The 19341-nt window shown below is 42.2% G+C and overlaps 1 protein-coding gene across 5 annotated transcripts in view; it reads left to right on the top strand.

The window, feature by feature from the left end:
* Positions 1-19341, top strand: part of CEMIP2 (cell migration inducing hyaluronidase 2) — an 87074-nt gene that overhangs the window by 40695 nt on the left and 27038 nt on the right. For 4 of the 5 annotated variants that reach the window (XM_075931705.1, XM_006137830.4, XM_006137828.2 and 1 more), the window contains exons 4-7: positions 4318-4879; positions 8956-9134; positions 10928-11116; positions 14369-14538. In XM_075931705.1, coding sequence (XP_075787820.1) covers positions 4318-4879; positions 8956-9134; positions 10928-11116; positions 14369-14538 — 1100 coding nt within the window. The remainder of the gene's footprint in view (positions 1-4317; positions 4880-8955; positions 9135-10927; positions 11117-14368; positions 14539-19341) is intronic. The other variant, XM_006137832.4, reaches the window with a different exon arrangement.

Here is a 19341-nt window from a genome sequence, read left to right as displayed (position 1 = left end):
TTATCATTTTTTGCGTATTTATGGTAACACTCTTAGGCTTTGTATATGTCAGTGTGTTAAGAGTAATCTGTTGTAATGTTTTGGGGTCTATGAGATCAGTAGGAGGTTCTGTCCTCACCTGCCCTATTACTTGGGGGGGATTTTGTGCTGTGCAGCTAAGGTTCCATGACAGTCAGCTCATAAACAAAAGGTCTTACCAGCCTAGTTACTCTTTACAAAAGCTCTTTCAGTCCCTAGTCCTCCCAAATTCTTGCTCCTTGGATTTTTAATGACTCAGCCTGTTTCCCCATGGCATGTCCCCCCTGAAGGCTTGCAACAGTCTCCTGTTCACTTAGGCATAGGCACTCAATGCAATTTGCACAGCAACTATCTACTTGGAAGAAAACATTAGAAAAAGAAATAAAAAGCTTTTCTAACATGGATTCAAAGATGAATTAGTAAGGGAAGGCAGACTTTTAGGCTATGTCTAGACTGTAGAGTTTTTCTGGGGTACCGAAGAAATCCCAGAAAAACTCTGCTGCGTCCAGGGAACGCATCTGCTTTTTTGGAACAGTTTCTGAAAAAGCAAGCGCATTCTTTCCTCTTTTTTGTGAGGAATAAGAGATCTTTCAAAAGAGGAGGTTTTTCCCCACATTTGGCCTTGTGTAGACAGGCCAAATGTCAGAAAAGCCTCTTCTGAAAAAACAAGTGGAAAAAGGTATGCAAATTGCAGTTCACGATTTGCGTATCTTTTTCCAAAAAAAGGCCACAGTGTAGACATAGCCTTACACGTCATATGGAAAATCAACATAAAGATGTAACCTCATGCTTCTGTACTTTCAGATTAAAGATAACATCTTTTTCTAATAAGTTCTTTAAAATAGTTCCTCCCACACCTCACCAGCATACAGACAGCCACCCACACTGAGCTTGTCCCTCAAATTCTGGATAAAAATATCTTTGGTTCCAAACCTACTTTTCATAGAATCATAGAACACTAGAACTGGAAGGGACCTTGAGAGGTCAACGAGTCCAGTTCCCTGCCCTCGTGGCAGGACCCAGTACCATCTAGACCGACCATCCCTGATAGATTTATATCTCATCTGCTGTTAAGGGCCTAAAAGCAAGCTATTCCGATGTGTCGGAAAGATAGAAAATATGGCAAAAGACCGCCTTGGCTTAACCACGAGATCTTGCATGATCTGAAAATAAAAAAGGAGTCATATAAAAAATGGAAAGTAGGACAAATTACAAAGGATGAATATAGGCAAACAGCACAGGAATGTAGGGGCAAGATTAGAAAGGCAAAGGCACAGAATGAGCTCAAACTAGCTACCGGAATAAAGGGAAACAGGAAGACTTTTTATAAATACATTAGAAGCAAGAGGAAAACCAAGGACAGGGTAGGCCCACTGGTCGGTGAGGAGGGAGAAACAGTAACAGGAAACTTGGAAATGGAAGAGATGCTCAATGACTTCTTTGTTTCGGTCTTCACCGAGAAGTCTGAAGGAATGCCTAACATAGCGAATGCTAGTGGGAAGGGGGTAATTTTAGAAGGTAAAATAAAAAAAAGAACAAGTTAAAAATCACCTAGAAAAGTTAGATGCCTGCAAGTCACCAGGGCCTGATGACATGCATCCTAGAATACTCAGGGAGCTGATAGAGGAGGTATCTGAGCTTCTAGCTATCATCTTTGGAAAAATCATGGGAGACAGGAGAAATTCCAGAGGCCTGGAAAAGGGCAAATATAGTTCCCATCTATTAAAAAGGAAATAAGAACAACTCAGGAAACTATAGACCAGTTAGTTTAACTTCTGTGCCAGGGACGATAATGGAGCCAGTAATTAAGGAAATCATCTGTAAACACTTGGAAAGTGGCAAAGTGATAGGGAACAGCCAGCATGGATTTGTAAAGAACAAATCATGTCAAACCAATCTGATAGCTTTCTTTGATAGGATAACGAGCCTTGTGGATAAGGGAGAGGCAGTGGATGTGGTATACCTAGACTTTAGTAAGGCGTTTGATATGGTCTCGCATGATATCCTTTTCAGTAAACTAGGTAAATACAACTTAGATGAGGCTACTATAAGGTGGGTGCATAGCTGGCTGGATAACCGTACTCAGAGAGTAGTTATTAATGGTTCACAATCCTGCTGGAAAGATATAACAAGTGGGGTTCTGCAGGGGTCTGTTTTGGGACCAGCTCTGTTCAATAACTTCATCAACGATTTAGATATTGGCATAGAAAGTACGCTTATTAAGTTTGCAGATGATACCAAGCTGGGAGGGGTTGTGACTTATCTACAGGATAGGGTCATAATTCAAAATGACCTGGACAAATTGGAGAAATGGTCTGAGGTAAATAGGATGAAGTTTAATAAAGACAAATGCAAAGTGCTCCACTTAGGAAGGAACAATCAGTTTCATACATACAGAATGGGAAATGACAGTCTGGGAAGGAGTATGGCAGAAAGGGATCTAGGGGTTATAGTGGACCACAAGTTGAATATGAATCAGCAGTGTGATGCCATTGCAAAGAAAGCAAACCTGATTCTGGGATGCATTAACGGGTGTTGTGAGCAAGACACGAGAAGTCATTCTTCCGCTCTACTCTGCGCTGGTTAGGCCTCAATTGGAGTATTGTGTTCAGTTCTGGGCTCCGCATTTCAAGAAAGATGTGGAGAAATTGGAGAGGGTCCAGAGAAGAGCAGCGGGAATGATTAAAGGTCCAGAGAATATGACCTATGAGGGAATGCTGAAGGAATTAGGTTTGTTTAGTTTAGAAAAGAGAAGATTGAGGGGGGACATGATACCTGAAAACTGCTATCTAAAAGGGTGTCAGAAGGAGGAGGGAGAAAACTTGTTCATCTTGGCCTCTGGGGATAGAACAAGAAGCAATGGGCTTAAACTGCAGCAAGGGAGGTTTAGGTTGGACATTAGGAAAAAGTTCCTAACTGTCAGGGTGGTCAAATATTGGAATAAATTGCCCAGGGAGGTTGTGGAATTTCCATCTCTGGAGATATTTAAGAGTAGGTTAGATAAATGTCTATCAGGGATGGTCTAGACAGTATTTGGTCCTGCCATGAGGGCAGGGGACTGGACTCGATGACCTCTCGAGGTCCCTTCCAGTCCTAGTTTTCTATGATTAACAGTTGATTCCACAACCTTCCTAAGCAACTTATTTCAGTGTTTCACCACTTCACTGCACTTCTTAGGGTTTTGTGTGTCAAGAGTCTCAAATATGATAAACAGACTAGAAGATGTACCCAGTAATGCCTGGTTCCTTCAGAACAAGGGGTTGGGAATGTGGAGGTGTGTGAGTGAAGGTTTTGGGGTGTCTGCACTGCAGAGGATCAGGGCAGAGAGCAAGGGGTGGAGGAATTGAAGGGGTGTGGAGGGGCTATGGGCACAGGGTTGGGATAATGGTGTTACTCAAGGCAAGGGTCGGCTGCTGGCTTCTTGCCAGTGGGTGGGTGGCCCAAGGCAGTGAGTGCCGCACATGCTGCTTGCTGGCTTGTCCCTGGGGGCTGGCACAAGGCACTCTTCCTCCCACTGCCTGGGGCACGGAGGCTGGCAGTGGCTCCATCGCTCTCCCCTGGTCCCTCCCAGGGCAGGGGGGAGTCAGTGAGTGTTGTTTCTCTTCCCCCCTGCTCCTTCCTGGGGGTGAGCAGCGGAGCTACTTACCAGGTCTGCTGGCAGGCAAGATGCTGGAGCCCCAGTACTACTGGCAACTCCGTTGGTGGTACGACAGCCCCCAGGGTCGCTCAGCAGTGTAACTCTGCCTTGTGGGTTTATTGCCTCCAGTGTACACTGTGAGTATTGTGTCCCTTTGAACAGCCCCTCCTTTCCCATGTTATGGAAAACATTTCCATTCCCAGCACTTCTGGTTTGTCTGGCATGATCAAACTCTGACCTTGCTTTCAGTTAGGAGATGAGGAAGCTGCAGACAAAAATTGGTGGTCCTAGCTCTTACCGTTTAGGTCAGGACTTGCATAGTAACTTATTAATGACCAAATCTAATTGGTGGAATTAGTATTGATGTATTGTTTGTTCACAAACTGGGAAGAAAAATTGGCAGATTCGCAATTATCATACTTAATAAAAGAGCTTGTCAAAATGCCATTCTGCTATAATTTATAGTTTTCTTCCAGATATTTTTAAACGTGACATCTTGTAATACTCATTTTTCCTTTCCTAAATTAATTTAGAAACCAAAATGATTATCTTCCGCTAACTTTGAGATATTTATTGCAGGATTTGGCTTACACTATTTTAAAAAAAAAAACAGATTTGGGGGCTTTTAACCTAATTTAATATCAAAATATTATTTTCTATAGGCTTACTTGTCTTCAGTGATGATAAAGATGGATCCAGAAATATCACTTTGAGAACGCGGTTTATCCTGATAAAGGATGGTGGAGCGCTTCATATTGGAGCACAGAAGTGTCGCTATAAATCCAAAGCAACTATAATTTTGTATGGCAACTCAGATGAAGGTGATGGTGTGCCAATATTTGGCAAAAAGTTTATTGGGGTTGGCTCTGATGGAACACTTGAATTGCATGGGACTCAGAAATTATCATGGACTTTGCTGTCAAAGACTATGTATTCCTCAGGGCTGGCCTCTGGTTCGTATGCATTTGAGAGGAATTTTTCCCGAGGGCTAAATGTCAGAGTGATTGACCAGGACACAGCACAAGTTTTGGTGGTTGATAGGTTTGATACCCACGAATATCAAAATGAAAGCAGGAGACTTCAAGATTTTTTGAAAGATCAGGATCCTGGCCGCATTGTTGCTATTGCTGTAGGTGATTCAGCTATGAAAAGTCTCCTTCATGAAACCATAGTGACTATTCAAAATCTTCTTGGAAGTAAGCTTGTCAAAGGACTGGGTTACAGGTAAAGAATTTTTGTTTTTGCTTCAAATCTACTTAGTACCTCTAGATGTGATATCTATATCCTGTGAACAGGGATTTGTGAAACCTTATGAAAGTGCTATATTTTTTTTCCCCACAGTCTAATACTCCTCTAAGTCTGTCCTCCAAAGCCCTTCATGCTGGTATGGTATGCAAATAAATGTCTTATTTACAGATAATCTCTTGCAGAAATATTGAGGAGGATTAATTAACACAGTTTTTAACAGTGTACAGACCTGCAAGTGCTCATTATAACACTAGAAATATTGTGTGTGTAATGGATTTTTAACACTTATGTTCACAATTACTCTACTCACCAATCTTCATAACTGTTCATATAAATTGTATGACTTATGCTTATTTCAGAGTTTTGTTTTTTTTTAAATACACAAATAAAACGCAGGTGTTGACATCTGGTGCATGTTACTGGCAATTTTGGGGTAAGAAGTGACAAATTAGAAAACCAAGTGTGAAAAAGGAGCCCTAATGAGATCAAACACATTTAACTTCCTTCCTACCCCACAGAAGAGTGTGAGAGTAAAACGTGATACACTCTTAGCTGCTGCATTTTTTTCTGTTGTCAGTGCTCTTTGGCAAGTTATAAGAAACTAATATTTTGACAATGCCTCTGCTAGGCATCTCAATTTCTTTATGACATTGCCTCTACAGATCACAATCCCATTCCCTACCACCTGGTGATGAAATGCATTTGAAAGTGTGTTTGTAGCTATTAGGGAATGTGCATTCTAAAGCCAAGGATAAGTTTCCAGCTGTGTGTCAGTTGTACTTTTTTTGCTTGGATGGAACCCAATCTTCAGCTGGCATTGGGATTTGTTAGAATAATATTGTTGTTAAAATATTTATCTAATAATAAATAGTGTCTTTGTTTTTGTGTCTGCCCATAAGCCCTCGCCCTTCCCACACTACCACTTCAGAATTAGGCCATTATGCTCCCTCTGCATTAACCATACAGGAAGACTGTCAGGGTTTCAACTTCCTGGCGTGACAAAATGCCCATGTAGTGTTTTATTGTTGTAGAACTATCTTTGGGTGTATCTATGCTGCACATGTAGCTCGAAATAAGCTACGCAGTTTGATGTGCGCAAATTGCATCACTTATTTCGAGTATGTTTTGGAATAGCACCATATTTTGAAATAGAGCACTATTCCAAAATGTCCCTTGATCCTCATGAAACGAGGTTTACAGGGATGTTGGAATAGCGAGCCCGTTATTTTGAAATAACAGGCTTGTGTAAAAGATACTTCCAGCAACTCGAAATAGCTATTCTGTATCCCGAAACATCGCTGCTGTCTGGACGTACCCTTTGTGACGTGGAATGCCTTTTGAAGGGCTTTCGTGCAAGAAAGAGTCTTCTGAACATCAGAGAAGGGTCTAGTCACCTGAGACTGGGAGGCTTTCCTAAGTCTGGATTCTAGCCTCAGATGTGTTAATAGGAACAGGAAATGAGAGGCAATTGGGCATTTCATGGTAAAGATTGAGTCCAAGGCTGGTTCTGATGTGCCCTTGTAGGTGCTAAGGAGGTTGTCTGCACATATCTTCCTCTGAGTATGATGTAATTGGAGGAGTTCACCTTAGATTTAAGGTACCCAGGCTGCCCCATCACCTCTTGGGGCAGTGGGGTAAAGTGGTAAGGAAAAGGGGAGGGTTGTACTTCCTCATTTGTTCATCTGAAATTCTCTATCTCAAGTGCAGTGAGGGAGCAGGAGTGTTTCTCCTCCCGTCACCCCATTCTTCTCTTCCTTGATTCCCAGCTGCTTTCACTAGTAGGCTGAGACTCCTTTCTTCTTACTGCAGTTCTCTTTCTCATGTCGCCAGCAGCAGCAGACAGACATTCCATGTCTTCTCTGCTGGCCACTCACGAGTAATAGTCACTCGGGTCTCATGACAATTTAAAAAAGAGAGAAATTAAAAGGTAAGACAATTTCCCTCCTCCACAAAATAAGAGCTCTTCAGTCTTGATCGTATCTTTGGATATTCTTTCTGCCAGATGCTTATTTTGACTTCATAGACAGTGAGGTTACAGAAAGACATGTTCAGTACATTGTGATTAGATTAGGCTAGAATATAACATTATGTAAAAAGTACATATGTTCTTTTTAAACTCAAAAGCCTATGCATATGAATTAACTAGAGTCAGGACTGAAGGTTATAATTTTTTCTCTTGAAAATGATTGGCTATCCAGCAAACTGACTAGCTGACACAGGCTGTTTCATATAAGGCATTTTTTAAATCAAAATTGGATTTAATCACCTAATCAGTAGTGCTAGGAATAAGAGTGCTGGTTTAGTGATGTGTCCATACTCAATCTGACAGTAGGATTTTTGTCATTTCACACAGTTGAAACCAATGATTGAGAGCACTGACTGTGCATTAAACATGGCATGGAACAGTGAACGCTCACTAAAAATATTTCAATAGGTTTGTTTTTGTGCAATATAATCTTCCAATTTCAATAACTTGCAAAGCAATACTCTAAAAATTGCTGGAACTTATGATTTAGGTTAGATTTGTGGCTGGAATACATGGAGGTGCAGGAAGTAGGAGAAGAATTTCAGGATATTGTATTTATGGATTCCACGTAGTCAAAACCCAGCTCTGATTAAAGTGTAAAGCAGAATGAGCATATTCCTAGCGGAGGCCATGTTCAAAGGATCCCACCTGCAGGCCGTGTATAGAGCCCCACGTAAACCCAAACTGCACTGTGGGCTGCAAACAAGTGGGGCTTCGTGTTGAGTAATCCTAGTGTAAAGAGTAGAATATATGAAGAAAGGCAGAAGTTTCAGGAAAGAAAGCATGTTTACATGAGAGGATATATTCTAAAAGTGGAAAAGTTAAGTATCAATAAAAATCATGGGTACAGACACAAACACCCCTCTGGTTGGGTTGATAACTTTCTAATTGCACAAAAATGCCTTTTCCCCACCCCTTCTCTGGGGTCCTTTCCCCAATCATTTTTCCCCTCCTTGCACGTTCCCTCTCTCTGCCCCCCCCCCCCCCAACACTTTCACCAGGCTTGGGCAAAGAGTTGAGATGTGGGAACAGAATGAGGGCTCTAGTTTGCAGTACAGGTTTTGGGATGGGGCTGGGAATGAGGGTTTTGAATGCAAGAAGGGTCTCCGGGCTGTGCAGGGTTCCTAGTGCAGGAGGGGGCTCAGGGCTGGGCAGGAGATTAGGGGGGTGCAGGAGGGGTGCATGGTCCAGCTCTAGGGGTGGTACCTATGGGTGCAAGTGGCACACAGAGACACCGGGATGTGCCTCCACTAGCAGGCTACAGGAGGACATGGTCGTTTCCAGGAGCTGTGCAGAGTCAGGGATCCTGCCTGTGCCTCCAACCAGACTTGTAGCAGCTTGGTCAGTTGTGCTGATGAGAGTCACCAGGATCCTTTTTTGATTGGTCATTCCAGCTAAAAACTGGACACCTAGCAATCCCATGTTCACAGGGTGTCTATAGCAGTGCAAGTGTATATATGTATAAATTTAGGTCAAGTGTAGTTGTTGTTGTTACAGCTCCAAAGGTAGATATGGGCAGCACAGGTAGGTCTGAAAGGTTCTTGAAGGCTGTCAATTCCTACCACTACACTATTGCTATTATGTTGGGAAACTTCAGCAAGTATTACTTAGTATGGACAAGGTTTTAATCTCTCTGTACTTTGTTATATGCACACAACAACACTTTGCATGTGCTCTTCTGATCTGTAAAATACTTAGAAGTCACTGGACGAAGTATTAATATTTCCTGAGGCTTGGAATCTTTCCCCAAAGGAGAATGAGTGGCAAGTATTTTCCAGCCTGCATATGGGAGCAACCAAATATTTTCAACAATTATCTCTTGCATGAAGAGCTCGCATTCTTCTACTGTATTTTGCAAATGTATTTTAAAACATTTTGGAAAAGAGGCAAAAGAATGTTTGAATAAGTATAGTGTGATGTTTATTGTGTACCATGTCTATTAGCAAAGGATTTCTTTGAAGGGGATTTTTGTGGATTTGTTGTGGGTTTTTGTTGTTGTTTTTTTAACAATTCACTTTTTTTACAGGCAAGCCTGGGCTTTAGTCGGTGTCATAGGTGGTGGAAATTCCTCCTGTAATGAATCTGTGAGAGATTATGAAAATCATAGCACTGGGGGGAAAGCTCTTGCTCAAAGAGAATTTTTCACAGTGGATGGTCAGAAGTTTGTCGTGAGAGCTTTTAGTGAATGGAATGAAGGTAGGAAAGGTAATTTAATTTTCGGTTTGGGGTAAAAAAGAGGAAAAACAAGCTATTTGGACATTTTATTTTCCAGAATTGTTTTGTAATGCAAGCTAACTTTCTAACTACTTACTGCAGTGAGATGTTTGCCTGTTTACTGTTAATGATACCTGATTTTTGGATGAAATCCAAATCCAAATAGAAGGGAGGATTTAAAAAATGAAAACTTTTAAAATGTAAACCTCTTTGTCTGCTTCAGTGCTGTGAAGCCCCCAACATAGCATCAAAGGACTACAGTGAACTGTACCCTAGTACTTAAATTTAAAAAATTCCGTGCTGGAGAAATAGCAGACAAGATCACTTACTTCAGGATGGAGGTTTGAGAGGGTTGTGGAGTTTTTGTATATCTCTTCCATGTTTGCCTTTTTTCCCCTCATCTTTAGTGCTATTAGAATATTGTGTTAATTGCTGTTCCTTGCAATGTTTGGAGAGTTCTTAAGCATGGCTGACTTTATTTTTCACAAAAGGGCCTCCCTGTTAGTTGAATTACTCTGACATGTATACTTCTGACTGCCTGTTGGTATGGTAATATCTAAACACACACGAGTATTTTGCTTTTGCTGAATCCTTAACTGCTTTTCTTATTCTTAGTTCTATGGGTGTTGGCCCTGATTAGGAAAAGGAAATTGCTTCTGAGGTCAAATTCCTTGCCAGTAAATGTTTTATCGGTATCAGAAATTCATTGTCATTGTATGATACTAAAGCTCAATCCTCTCATCCATGTTTATTTTTAAACCAAAAATGGATGCAGGCCACTGAGTCCGGTGGCTGCTTACAGCCTAGTTTTGATCAGGGAAAATTTGCACCAATGCCCATTGCCTACAAATATCAGTGAGTCCCCTTGTACTTTGTGAAGACATTGTAGGATCCCCATTAAATGTATGGATCTGCCACCTCTCTCTCTTTCTACCCAGTCCCTAACAAGTAACTATTAACAGTATTTGCATCAGCTTAAAGACAGAGATCTTGATGAAACATCTTTTTCATGGGTAATAAAGACCTGTGTGTTCACCATTAAGCCAAGGAATATCTGTGTCTGTCTATACTGGAACTATGATGGAGTTTCAGATTCATAAAGCTCTCCTTTTAATCAGTGGCTTAATATAGTTACATTCTTCTGTTTGTTTTATTCCTAGGTCTTTAAACAGGATGGGTATGAATAATATTCTTTGACTAATTATCAGATAGACTATCTCAGCACTGATATCTCATCAATCAGATTTACGAGAGAAATAAGTTGGGTGGTTAGTTGTCTTTCAAGGTCAGGGATTCCCTAGCTGGTCATGTTAATATTATGATGCTGTTCTTCAGCTATTTATCCAGGATGTATAACATGAAAGATCTATCTTTTGGTCTTTGTCTACCACTTGAATTTTGAATGAGTGATTCCAAAGGGTGATTCCGAAATAAACCCCTTACTTCAAATTACCAGTTAAACCTCATTCAGATTTAAACTTCGTTCAGGTTTAACTGGTAATTTGAAGTAAGGGGTTTATTTCAGAATCGCCTTTCTCTGCCGCGTGTAGACGCGGGCAGTTCTTTCGGGCTAGACAATTTCCAAAATGGCAACCGCCCGGGAACATGCTAATGAAGCACTGGATATTTAAATCCTGAGCTTCATTTGCAATTTCGGTCGCCCTCGTTAGCTTTCCTAGTTCGAACTAGGGGGCTAGTGTAGACCTACCCTAAGTGTTTGTAAACTACATGACATTTTAAGCTCTAGCGCATATATATTTATTTATTTTATTTTATTTTTTTAGGTGTTCCACGTTCAGGTTTCCAGGTAGAGGCTATAGATGGAGTGATACTGGATTTGTTGGAAGATGTTAGCAGCTGGAAGCCTGAAGACCAGATCGTTGTTGCAAGCACAGACTACTCAATGTACCAAGCAGAGGAATTCACTCTCCTTCTCTGTCCCGAGTGTAGCAAATATCAGGTCAAAGTCAAAGGTAGGAAACTAATATAAAGAAAGCATTTCATTCTTTTAGTATTCAGTTTTCCTGATTTGTGAGGTTAACATCACACCCCCAAACACTGCCTTTTTTTTTTTTTTAATTCCTCTTTATTTTTCTGAATGGACACTTTAGACATCTGGTCCTAAAAAAATTAACTTTTCAGTCACCTCCCTCCCCCCCCCCCCCCATTTGGTTCTCTTTCCACCCTTGCTCTTTGAATTGTTGCAACTTATTTTTTTCAATTCCATTGCTTCTTATGTCTTTATTAGCTCTTTAAATGTGCCATATATCCTTAGTCTCTTAAAAAAAAAAAAACTTCCTCTGATCTTTTCTTTTTTATGCATCTTTTTCTTTTCTTTTTCAGTAAAACGTTTATGCAAGTGACTATCGTATTTCCAATCTTTTCTCTTGCAGCATATCTCTAATCAGTTGCAAACTGTTTCTTTTCTGGGGAGAACACAGAAATGGCTCTGACATGTAGCTGACCATTTCCCCTTTTTTTGCTTCAACTCTGTGGTTTTTTTTTTTTTTTTAACTTCACTGCAGAGACAGCTGGTTCTGTTGATAGTGGGGACACAATTTGAAGATTTCCTCCCCAAACAGCTTGAGTCATCACCACCACATCTCCCAAATGTCCCCTTCTCACCCTGAACAGCTGCTCTCTGCAGTTCTGAGCTGTTGGTTGCTGCCTCTCCCCAGGGAGGGAGGGGGCCTGGCTATACCATGTGAACAAGTGGTACAGAAAATTGACAATCTCAGGCAACATGTAACCCCATTTTGCTTGCCCGCATATGTTACCTCTGTTTCACTGCAGCTTACTCCATTCTCCAAAACTGTTTCCTTATCTGGATGGCCATCTCTTTCTTCCCTCCTCATACCTCTGTGTGTCCCCTTCATGCCAAAACTTTTTCTCTGTGGAGAGTCTTCATGTCTCAGATCTTGAGCATCCATCCTCTTCATCTCATAGCTTTACCCTTAAGTATCACTTTTAACCTTGATCAACTCTCCATGTAATTTGACACCTTTTTGGGATAGCTTTGTTTGTCCCATTTGGCCTCCCATATTTATGACTTGGACAATATGAGCACCCTCAAACAAAACGCTCTCTCATTTCTCTTTATTCGACTCAGAACTCTTAGTTTCCACTGATGCTTGTTGTCATCCTTACTCTTGAACTTTCCTCTTTCTCCTCTGACTGCAGCTCTGTTTCTTACTGTCTCAGTGTTTCCTCTGGTGAAACACACATGGCTGCAATCACTTCTCATCTTGACTATAAGAACCTCTTTCTCTACCCTCTAACACTTGTCGAATGCTGCTTATCACATGCTCTCATGTATGGAAGAAGTACAACCAATCTGTTCTCCTAAACAGGTCTGTTTTCCTCTTTGTTCTGGATCCAGTTTCTTCTTTGAAAGTGTTTTCCAGTGTTTGGTGCAAACTTAACATCTTGGACAGCATTTTTGTATCTCCTCTCTCTCTCTGTGTTTTTTCACATGTGCTCCAATGTATTTCTTGTCTGTCTTGCTCTTTTTTCCCCCAACTTAGAAGCTATTCTTTAATTCAAAATGTGGGATACAATACTAATTCTTATACCTCTGTGCTCTCTCTTCATGCCAAAACCTTTCCTCTGTGGCGAGGCCTGCAAGTCTCAAATCTTGAGTGTTTATCTCATCATCACTATTTTGAAATACAACATGATTTCATTCACCCAGCAAAATTAGTATTTATAAACACATTTCACCTTCAAGAACATACGTTTCAGTCCGCGTATGACCTAGAGTTGCTCTTGCAAAGGTTGTCAGGCACATTTTGTCAGGCACATTTTTACAGCGCTTTATATTAGGGAGTGATGTAATCCTGAACATCATCTTTTGAAAGGAGGAGTAATTTGGAGCTTTGAAATGTAAATTGTTAGAACTTTCATTAAAGAGTTGAATTGGCACATCTTATTACTTCTCAGCATGAATTTGAATGCTGTTTCTTGTACTAGTTTGCAACCAAGTAAAGCAGACTGTAAAGGGAAGTTTTGCTATGCTCCAAGGCATAAGTCGTGCAAAACTTAAGTCAAATTTCCCCTCCCCCTTTCCAAAATGAAGAAAGTGTGGTTACAATATATTTTTCTTCAGATATTAGTATTCCCCCCCTTCCTTAAATTTTGGTAGCCTTTGTAATACATGTAGGATACAGAAGTATTTTTTGAAGAATGCATTCTTTTCTTTCCTACCTCATCTCCATCATTCTTTTTTGAGAGGGTGGGGAAGAGAGTGAGCAAAGGTTGCCAGCTGCAAGGAAGAAGTACCTACCCCGCACTTATTAACATCAGGTTTTGTATGAGAATTACTCCTGTTGTAAATTTTCAGCTGGAATCTTTCTGTAGTAGTCAAGAACCAGCTGTGACAGAGATGTCAGCTTTGTTTTAAGGGAAGAAAGGTTTTTAATTGTCATGACAATTTTCTCCCATTTAGGAAAAGTCACATTAATTAGAAAAATAAAAGAAGCAATGAGTTTTGGAATTTTCTTTCAGTAATTTGTAATGGCTGGTTAAAGTTTTTCTGAAACAGTTGCTGGTTGGGCATTACTTTACATGTAGGTTTGCTTTATATACTGGAGTCAGTAAGGCTACACACTATGAGTAAGATTGAGCATGTACATACATCTTTGCAGGATCCAGGCTGTAGATCTTGAAAAGGGTTTGAATGTACTGATCAGTTTGAATGTACTGATCAGTTATCACACTCTTCCACATTTTCTGATTATTATTCTGACTATTTCAGATTATTTCTGGGGGAGGGAGGGAAATATTAGCCAATTGATTATATTTAAAAAAAAAAACGAACAACCCCCCCAACAAAACACAACTTCTCCTTCGAAATGCTACTGTATTCCTAGTAGTTTTTTTAATAATTTGAACATCCTTAATTTTTTTTTTTCTTTTATTCATTTCTGTTTCCTTATTAAAGGAAGGTTACCGCAACCTTCCTTTCAGTCTCCTTCATCTTGTGCAGGGGCTTCAGCACTTCTCCTCTTCAGGACTTCTATCCTTTCCTTGTGGGGAGGGTACTAGCCTCTACCATTAGGTGCTTGCCTACAGTTAAGTCGATGACAGTCTAAAAACCTGGCCCTGTTCTGGTGCCCAAACATCTCTTTAGCAGCCCTGTGCTTTATGAAGAGAGTGGTGCTTTCTGTAACAAATCCTATGGAAACAAATGATAGTTTGTTTTAACAGAACTAATTTTGTTTTAACAGAAACTCCTCAGTTCTTTCATATGGGAGAAGTTATTGATGGAGTGGACATGAGGGCCGAGGTTGGTGTTCTCACTAGGAATATCCTAATCAAGGGAGAGATGGAGAAGTCCTGCTATGCTGGCAATCAGTGTCAATACTTCAATTATGATACTTTTGGAGGACACATCAAGGTTTGAAAAAACTTTTAAAATAGCTTCCTTAAATTGTGGAAGGCTTCTGAGCAAAAATATTATTTCTAAATGTGGGTGGAGTAGTGTGTTTCAGTATCCTTTACCTTGACATTCACACATTTTCTTACAGAGTTATTCTGTCCATCAGCATGGGTGGTTGGTAATGTAGGCAAGGGAAGGCACAACTTTTCCAGAATTGCCTACACGCCCAACTGCTGAAGGCTGGAGCTGCTCCCAGGGAGTTGTGGCATGTCTGCCTGGCTTCCCTCTCCCACCGGGGAGGGCAAGTGCAGGGCTGCGGCATGGCAGCCCTGGCCTTCCATGTGCCTAGAAAGGATCGGGCTGTGGGTGGGGGTGGCATGGCTCAAAGGACGGCTTTAGGCGGAAAAGGTGGGGCAGGGCAGGACTGGGGCTTGCCTTTCTAGCTGTGCTTTCACCCACCACCGACGTCTATGGATATTTCTTCTCAGCTTTCCTAAAACTTGAATTAATTTGCCATGAATTAGACTGAAGAATTGGGGACAAGGAAATGAAAATGTTAATGTGGTGTAACATTATTACTGCATTTATACTGTCTTGTTCGATGTAGGGATGTTAACAGCCTGTCGACTGGATAATCGACTAGTTGCTTCCCCCCACTTGCTGCCTCTATCAGAGGCAAAAATGCATCGACTATTCGATTAATGAATTACTCAATACTTAACATCCTTAGTTCAATGAATTGGTGATTAATATACAAAGGGCTAGATCTTAAAAAGAGATCAGTGATTTTGGGTACCTAACCTGAGTCACCTTAATAGAGCTTGATATTCAGAAAATGCTGAGTACATGGCTCAAGTTTTCAAACAACCTTTTACAGCATCCCATTTTGGTACCCAAAATCATTAGTCACTTATTAAAATAAAGGGATATGAAGGAACATTAATGTTACGTACCCCTAAAGGGACTACTGTGAAGGATATATTAAAGATTTAAAACTGAGATGGAAACCAATAGTACAGAAACTAGTGGTTCAAGCAGAGGTTCCAAATGTTTTGTTCATTTTAATTAATATTCTTCCTGGGAACCCCGATAGCATGGAGGAAACAAGTTTGAAGAGCAAAATAGCCTCCTTTATAAAACATGAGTCGGCATACACTGTGCATGTGAGGTCACTGTGCCTGGAATAGGCTACTTTAGTGTACAAAATCTCTCTTCCACACATCAGGACCTCCATATTTATGATGCATGTGAGGCCCTGCTGCATGGTGGATACAGTAATTACTCATTTAACATGTGCCCGCTTAACACGTTTTCGCAATAGCACGATTTTTTTAGGCAACGTTTTTCAAATAACATGACCGTCCCTGAAATAACACGAAAATATTCAAGTGGTGGACTACTTCACGCAACGGTATAAGTTGGTGAAAACAGAGGTAATACGCAGGAGCGGATGAATACACATGGTCACAGTGCTCCTCTGCTCACTCATGTTTATCTTTGTGTTTTAACAAACAGTGGTGACTTGTGTTGCTAGATATATAATGTTGACGTTGATGACCCAGCACCAACAAAAAATTAACTTTGCCGCCACCACCTGAAACGCAACCCCCACCTTTTCCATTATTTTTAATGGGAAAATTGACCCCGTATAACATGTTTTTGCTTAGCACAAACATTTTCAGAAACTCATGTATAGTGTTAAATGAGGAATTACTGTATAATACTATTCTGTAGAGCCAAATGGTGTTCTCCAGGCTTGATGATCTCTCGCACCATGCATGCAAACAAAATCTCACAGTGCAGAGCAGAACTCATTTGGGGTTGTGACCTGCAGTTTTGGAATCTCTGGGTTAAAGCTAAAGTGTGCCATATTTATTTCAATGGGATTAAATGTGAGCTGTTATGGTGGTAGCCAGTATATGTTGAAAATGCTTGAGACTTCTTCCTTTTAAATGCAAATTACTTTGCTTTCACTGTTTTTTGTTTCAGGCTTAGTATCCTTTCTAAAGTGCTGAGCATAGATATTTAAGTTCATAATGCTGGAAATAATGGTGGGAAAGACATCTACCTCTTTTGTGCTGCAGCCTTTGTTTTGTGGGAAGGGAATACACTGGGTTTTAAGTTTCCTATTGTGATTTAAGATAATGCAGTGGAGAAAGATGTTGACGAGTTGTGAGCATTACAAAGCCTGTCTTTGATGTTGCAATAGCTCAAGTGAGTGGGCCCCTCAGATGAATGAAGATGGAACAGAAAACAAATATTCTGAGACATGAAAGTTGTTAAATTGTTCTTGTGAGTCTGATCTGAATAGTTGGGCAGATGTTGGGTAAACTTACGTTAGCATTTGTTTATAAAAACATTTGGCACCAAGCATTTTCCAGCTTTTGTTAATTTTGAACATTTGGATAAAACAGGCTTTTACGGTTAGTTAAAATCGGCCATTTTATACTGAGAAAGTAATGTAAGTGTGGTACTGTACCGCAGAATCAGACCTTAGTTCAGGGGTGGCCATCCCATCTAACAGAGAGCTGAAACAGCGGTGGAAAAAATGTGAAGAGCCTCACCAAAATTGTTGCGCGCACACACAAAAAAAGAAAGCCCCCCCCAGAATTGTCAAGTTAAAAAAAAAAGGCTGCCCCTTTAAGAAACAAGCTTAAGCTTTTTGGCCATATCAGGCTCCCGTCCAAGGCCACCATCTTGGGCGCCATTTTGAATCACCGCTCCGGTGAGCACAGGCGAGCCGGGGGAGGGAGGGCACAGGAGCGGCTTCACAAGCCACACTTTTGGCAACAGAAGTTGGTCCAATAAGAATATTAGACAAGATTTCTGGAAGTGGTAAATCTTAAGTTCAGCCAGTAAAAAGTTGAAATGGTCAATCACGGCTTCTTTAGTTTGCCCAAAACATACGGTTACCATCCTTCTCAGACAAAATCAAACTCCCTTCCCTTGCCCTGCCCCCCTCTTAAAAGGTCTTTTCCCCCCTCCACTTACTCTTTCCCTCATTCTGTCACTTGCTCTCCCTATTCTTCCTGCCTGTCTCCCTCCTTCATTCTTACTGGTCCGGTTCTAAGGGGTAGGGAGGAATGGAGGTTCTGGTGTGGGGCCAGAAATGAGTGGTTCAAGGCATGGAAGGGGGCTCCGGGCCGGAGCATGGGGTTGGGATACAGGAGTAAGGGCTCCAGCTGGGGTGTGGGCACTGCTGAGGATGAGGGGTTTGGGTTGGAGGATAATTCTCTGGGCTGGGCTCAGAGGATGTGGAGGATGAGATGGCATCAGGGCTAGGGCAAGGGATTTAGGTTCTGGGAGGCACTTACCTCAGGCAGCTCCTAGAAGTATTAATATGTCCTCTCTTCAGCTCCTATTGCCCCACCCACAGATGCTACCATGATAGCTCACATTGTCCGTGGATCTTAGCCAATAGGAGCTGCAGAGCCAATGCTTGGGGGGCTGGGACCCCATGTGGAGCCCCCTGGTGGCCCTTGCAAGTAGGAGGAGACGTGCTGCTGCTGCTTCTTGAAGCAGCTGCAAGACAGGAAGGGGACCTCACTTAGCTTGCTGCGTTGAGAACAGTACTTTTAACGTCTCAGTCCGTGGTGCTGACCAAAGCCACCAGGGTTCCTTTTCAGTCAGGCATTCTGGCTGAAAACCAGACACTCTGGCAGCCGTACCACAACATAAAATTTTGTGTGGTTTTTAAGGTACAGGCAGTCCCCGGGTTACGTACAAGATAGGGACTGTAGGTTTGTTCTTAAGTTGAATCTGCATGTAAGTCGGAACTGGTGTCCAGATTCAGCGGCTGCTGAAACTGACCGCCAGTTCTGACTTACATACAGAATCAACTTAAGAACCCCAGGCTTCCTGTAGTCAGCGCTGGTCAGTTTCAGCAGAAGCTGACTTGGGGACGCCTGGAGCAGAGCAGCTGGGGTGCTCCTCGGTGCTACTGGACCAACCCGGCAGCACCCCATCTGCTCTGCCCCAGGCATCCTGATTCAGCCGCTGCTGAAACTGACCAGCAGCCGCTGAATCAGGACCTGGGGTAGAGCAGCTGGGGTGCTGCCGGGTTGGTCCAGTAGTGCCCAGAGCGGCGCTGCAGGACCAATCGGCAGCGCCCCAGCTGCTCTGCCCCAGGGTCCAAAACAAAAGCCTGGTCTGCTGGGGGGGGGCACACTAGCTGCCCCCCCCCCCCAGCAGACCAGGGACGTGGGGAGCAGAGCCGCAGCGGGGTGCCGCGCCTCTGAGGCTTTGCTCTGGCAAAGTCTCAGAGGCGCGGGACCCACCGCGGCTGCCGCTTCAGTCCCGGTGCCTGTGGTCTGCTGGGGACGGTCCCCAGCAGACCACAGGCACCGGTACTGAAGCGGCAGCAGCGGCGGTTCCCCGCGCTTCTGAGGCTTTGCTCTGACAAAGCCTCAGAAGCGCGGGAACCCGCCCGGTGCCCCTGGTCTGCTGGAGACGGTCTCCAGCAGACCAGGGGCACTGGAGTAGCTTATGAACGGGGCTTGCTCGCCCCGGAGCTCGCAGGTAGCAATCCGCCACCTCGACCTCCGGGGCGAGAGAGCCCCGTTCGTAAGTGCGGGTCCGACGTAAGTCGGGGACTGCCTGTGTTTATGTTTGGCAGCCTAATTTGCAAGCCTTCGAATGTGCAGTGTGAACAAATTAATAATACAGTGAAAACTTGAAGTTCTTTATTCATCATACATTTGCAAACATTAACTTCTCATAACTGTATGTGGTTGCATTCAGTTCATTTAACACAGAAAGGAAGAAGAGAGATTTGCATTTGCCCCATTGTTTTTTCCATCTGCATTGCCTTAACGACTTTGC

The sequence above is a fragment of the Pelodiscus sinensis genome, chromosome 6, assembly GCF_049634645.1.
Source record: "Pelodiscus sinensis isolate JC-2024 chromosome 6, ASM4963464v1, whole genome shotgun sequence".
NCBI classification, from domain to species: Eukaryota; Metazoa; Chordata; order Testudines; family Trionychidae; genus Pelodiscus; species Pelodiscus sinensis.
This window is presented reverse-complemented; position numbering and strand designations above follow the sequence as displayed.